The sequence below is a fragment of the Ceratina calcarata genome, unplaced genomic scaffold (genome assembly GCF_001652005.2).
Source record: "Ceratina calcarata isolate Rehan_Ccalc_2016 unplaced genomic scaffold, ASM165200v1 scaffold61, whole genome shotgun sequence".
Classification (NCBI taxonomy): Eukaryota; Metazoa; Arthropoda; class Insecta; order Hymenoptera; family Apidae; genus Ceratina; species Ceratina calcarata.
In genome coordinates this window covers 4,200-9,400 of record NW_017177343.1, presented here as the reverse complement: position 1 = coordinate 9,400, position 5,201 = coordinate 4,200, and the positions used below count along the sequence as shown (strand labels likewise).

Here is a 5,201-nt window from a genome sequence, read left to right as displayed (position 1 = left end):
TTATATGACTGTAAATAATATAAAAAATATTAAAAATTAATTTTACACAAATTTCTTTACACATTATTCTTTCACAATGCAGTCATTTTGACTGCTTTGGGCAATATAGGTATACTAAGTTTCAGTCTTTCTAGTGTTAATTTAGTGGTACAAGAAGGTGAATGTATATGAAAATAGAATAATGCTCTTTTTTAGGGTCTCGTTTTCGAGTAAATCAGTGTTGAAGATTTTTGTCGAAATGTTCATACGCTCTCATGTCACCTTACATACACTTAAATGTGTCATTTATATACTGTACATATATTGGCGAACAGACAGAAAACATTTCAACAATACTCGAATTATTAATTAAACTTTGATTAAGAAAATAACTTCATTTTAATGTTTATTTATTAGTACTTAATATTAGAAGTCGGAATGGTAATTGTAACAGCACGATTATATCTTTCAGACATAAATATATGAAAGTAATAGATAGCTGTACGAACGTTCTAAAACCGATTTACTCAAAACAAACGGAAAAGCATTGTTCGACCAAAGAAAAACCAGAGAAATCGACTGTAGAAAATTGTGGTCTACACGTTGGTTCATTTAAAAAACTTAATTACTTTTGGTAGAGCGGGATGGACGTATAATATGAGCTGCGGTAAAGAGAATGGTTACCTTATACACCACAGACCATGTTTATTTCATAATGCTGTAACGTTATTTAAATTTGCTTCTCTCTATACAGAAATTGAAGTAATTTTCAGAGGTTCATTGTAATTATACGACATATGTATGCTTATTAATGGATTGAATTATGGAAATCGATATCCTTTGTTAAAATATTCGCTTTGGTCTTCAATTATGAAACTGATACAGTTATTGTTATTTTATTATAAATAGAAAATTTTATAACAATTAAATTTCATGAATTTCGTATCGATTTCGTCGGTACTATACATGTATATATAAAGGTCAGTGTCCTCGTTCCGTCGTTCCAAAAATATGATTGCACGTGTCTCCTTGTCTTCCCTTTTCGTCTTGTAATTGTATCTCTCCGTCTTCGTGACAAGTTCCAACTGAAGCAAGCTTTGTGTTTTGTAGTTTTACAAGCCTTCGTGACAAATAAATTATTTGAAATTTTTCTTTGAAAAGGTTTTTTTGAAAAACCTGTGCATTTGCTGGCATCAAATTTCCATGCTTTCATGAAGATCTTCTTGAGTCCATTATGAAATTTCCATCTTCGTATTTAAATTTTAAATTTCTTATTTTTCTCTTATACAGAAAGTTTATTATATCATGTAACACGGATTTCATTGAACCAACTTTATGAAGAATTATATATTTTGCTCCATTTTCTTTAATTACTGCCAATGTGTAACATGACCGAATTTTGCTTTTTTAATAGAGGGTTTTAATAGAGAAGTAACAACTTGTATGACGATAAACGAATTACGTCAGTTTCATGTATATTTTCTAGCAGCCTCGGTAATTTCGTTGCAACGTTCTAACTAGATTATTTTCACTCTAGCACGACGTGGTGCTTTCTGTTAGTGGATGCCCTATCTTAATTAATTACTGCGTGCCAGGAAGAACTTAATGAACTTCGTACATCACAGTAACGAAGGACTGCGCGCGGATTGTGACCGTGTTGAAAAATACCGTTTAATGAGGCGAGTAATTAAACCAGAAGGAAACGTAACATTGATTATTATTTGATTTCTGATCTGACTTTTAATTATTGGTGATGTGACTGCCGTTGGAATAGAATGGAACTTGAAAGATATAATTATTGCATATGAAACATTGTTTCGACTTGAAATTTACATTTTTCCAGTTAGATGTTATCTATCGTCCATCGCGTATCAAAAATTTTGAAATATATTAGAAAACAATTTAATTCTGATCGTGAGTTGGCATTATACTGTACTGAATAAGAGTCGTGGAACCTAGCTACCCTAAAAAAGGTGTTGCGGTTATCCACGTTATAAGCTCTACAAATTGATTTTTACGACCTCGCAATATCTGAGCCGTTCAGTGCACACATCGATTAACTCCACTTTTTGAAAAATCTTAAATTTATGTGTCAAAGCACTTGGTATAGTCATAACTTGTGCTTTGACACATAAATTTAAGATTTTTCAAAAAGTGGAGTTAATTGATGTGTGCACTGAACAGCTCTATTTCTCCAACACTATACTTATAAGAAAATCTCCAACGAAGTCCCCACGTTTTTAACCGTTTCCTTAGACGGAAAAATATGTAATGCAATATTGCTAGATCAATTAATACATACAATAACAAAAAAATCGAGCGTATTCCAAACTTTCTTCCAAAAATAACTTTTTATTTGGAGGTAATCGTAGCAAAAGCACGTAAAACATGGATTTACGAGAGTCGAGTTTTCATTCTAATATAAGAAGATTTTCAAGCCATTAAGTACCTTTTTGAAGAAAATAAAAATCAAATCTAAATCACTTTGGCCATGCTTGAAATGAGATGGATTGATAACATAAGCGTTACAAAGGGGATAAGAATTTGGCGATAAAAAGCTATCGAATTCATATGTTTTTATATTTAAGAATTTTTTTGGATAAAACGAGTACCAAAGCGGTCTAGTTGGCAAGCCGAAGATCTCTCTGTAGTTTGAGAACAAACAGCCAATTTTTGTAAGCCATATTTTCAGTGACTTTAATTGGTAACATTGACATTCTGCTTTATCGCACTACTACCGGAGTCTATCCACTTAAATGATTTAATCTGTACATATTGTATCTTAGTACGTGCCGTTTGGTAATTAAAAATGTTTAAAATTGAGTGAAAAATAATTGATAAAAGTTTTGCGGTACGTAAACGATCCGCCCCGAAATGAAAAAGAAGGTAGTAAAGAGACTTGGTCATTTTCGCGAGGAAATCGAGTCCATAGCTCTCTGGCCCAGTTTCAGGCAATTATCGTCATACTCCTTTCTTTTCCCGGCGCCAAACAACTTTCTGTGTGTTAAGTAAGTGGTCTGTGAGAATACGTTTGTGAGCAAAATGCAAAGAATCGCGACAGCAAAAATAGAAGCCGGAAATGAAATTTCATTAGCAATATAAATGTCCTTCTCGTGATACGAAATCCTTAGGACAGGTTTTGTTACTTACATATATTTATAGAAATCAATTAAACACGATATGCAATTTGTAAACAACTGCATATTCTATACAAAAAAATTACAATTTCAAATTCTTTGTAGATATGATTATAATGGCATTTATACGTTATGGTAATGTCAAAATGTTTCCTAAAACAGAATGGATAAGCTAAAGGCTCAATGTTTGCAAAAAATACAAATGCTATAAGCTTTAATTCTGTCTTTACTCATTAAAAAGAAATTTGAAGCAGCAGAAACTTCTATGTTAGAATTTAGAGATTATAATAGATTTTCAAGCATATTTTTAAATGCTAGTATCTCAACTTCTTACATTTTGATAGTGATACTTCTTACATTAACTCACAGATATTATATTTTATACACAAGTATCTTTAAACAAATTTCTGTCATCGTGATTTTCGTTTTTAATTCTTCAGACCATTTCGAATTGCATTGTCTTTTTATATGCGTCAGAAAATACTAAATAACTAAGTACTATGTTTTGTTCTCTCGCTTAATACACGTACGTTCGGTGTGAATTGCCTTTTTTAAAAACATTTATAATCGCTGTTGTCTTCATATTCACTCTTTTTCTATGTATACATTCATACTTTGGCTTTCACTTAAGCAATATCACTAACTATAAATAATACAATCTGCCTTTTTCAACATATGGCTCGATTATTTCAATTGTGGAATTAAAGTGCACGCTTTGAAATAGCAATGTTTAATCTGTCTATTTTCTAAGAGTTGTGGCCGTTGCAATCTTTACGCCTTAAAAGGCTGGCTTTATTACAAATTCTATTCTGTTTCGTTTCATGCTTATCCACAAACCCTTTGAAGGTTCCAAGCCGAAAGTTACCCGTGTTCAGCCTCTATTGAATTTACGTAAAAGGGAAATCGTTTTAAACAATGAATTACGTGACGTGTTACACAAATGTTTTGTGAATCACTTAACTCTCGCTTAACAATTTAGCAATGAGAAAAACGAATTCGGTAAGCTTTTCATTAGTAAATGAAAAGCTGTGTACAGCGTAAAGAAAAACTCTTTGTCTCTTAATTTCTGCTGTTTTTTTTAGGAATGAAAACATTTTTGACGAGTGATCACAAGGTGTTGTCACAACAACCCGGCGTTATTCATAATGAAATTTCATGTGAAAATTTTTCTTTGCATGATGATATTTCTCTTGGTCTTTCTCCTCTTAGAACACGAACATTTTTCGTTGACAATACACACTGTCTTCTATTACGACTGAAAATTTACATCGCGCTGCACACGTTTAAAGTGTACTCGAAAGTTAATTCTTTTTATGTCGAACTGCGAGTTCGTGTTTAAAGTTTATTTTGAACCTGGGTATTAACATTTAAGCGGATCAGAAGCAAGAAAATTTCAGAGGAAATTAAAATGGCCCTGTTTAATCCGAGCAGCTCGTTAAACTCAGTAACCTTTGTTCTGAAAATTTCCCGATAATTAAGGAATTTTTTAATACAATGTAAAATTAATCACTATGCGTACCTTTATTTTTTTCTACTAATTGTCCATAAAAAACTCTGAAGTATATGCTAAATTAGTAACCTTTAGAGACTATACCAGTTGAAGTATTATGCTAAATCATTAAATAAATTATACAGGGTGTCCCAGAAATAATGTCGAAAAACGAAAAACGAGAAAGTGTGATTCTGGAAGTGTTTCAGAACAATAACTTCCTTTGACAAAATGCAAAGTGAGGCATAGTTTTTGAATTATTAACGAAAAACACTGACCAATGAGAGCACGTATAGGACCCGCGCTCAGCTATGGCCAAGCGTCACGATCCGAGCCAACCGGTCGGGTGTATTCATAAAATAGTAGTATTCATAAAATAGTAGTATTCATAAAAAATTGGATTCAATGAAACTAAAAGCAAAAAGTGTTGCAACGATCTGGCGTCGCACTGCACTTAAAAATGCAGTACCATTAACTCAAAAAGTTAATGGTCCACAATTGCAAGAAGTGGCAATTGTACTCACGGGTCATGCGACCACGTGAGTTGTCCGACGTCAGACTGTACACTTCTACACAGTGTACAGAATCCTTGATTT

At 32.5% G+C, this 5,201-nt stretch overlaps 1 protein-coding gene across 1 annotated transcript in view; it reads left to right on the top strand.

Annotated features, from left to right (window-relative positions):
- The window catches only part of LOC108629997 (uncharacterized), a 14,724-nt gene extending 13,139 nt beyond the window's left edge, over positions 1-1,585 (top strand). Inside the window, exon 3 of the mRNA XM_026817750.1 lies at positions 1,517-1,585. Coding sequence (XP_026673551.1) covers positions 1,517-1,585 — 69 coding nt within the window. The remainder of the gene's footprint in view (positions 1-1,516) is intronic.
- Positions 1,586-5,201: the final 3,616 nt, after the last annotated feature.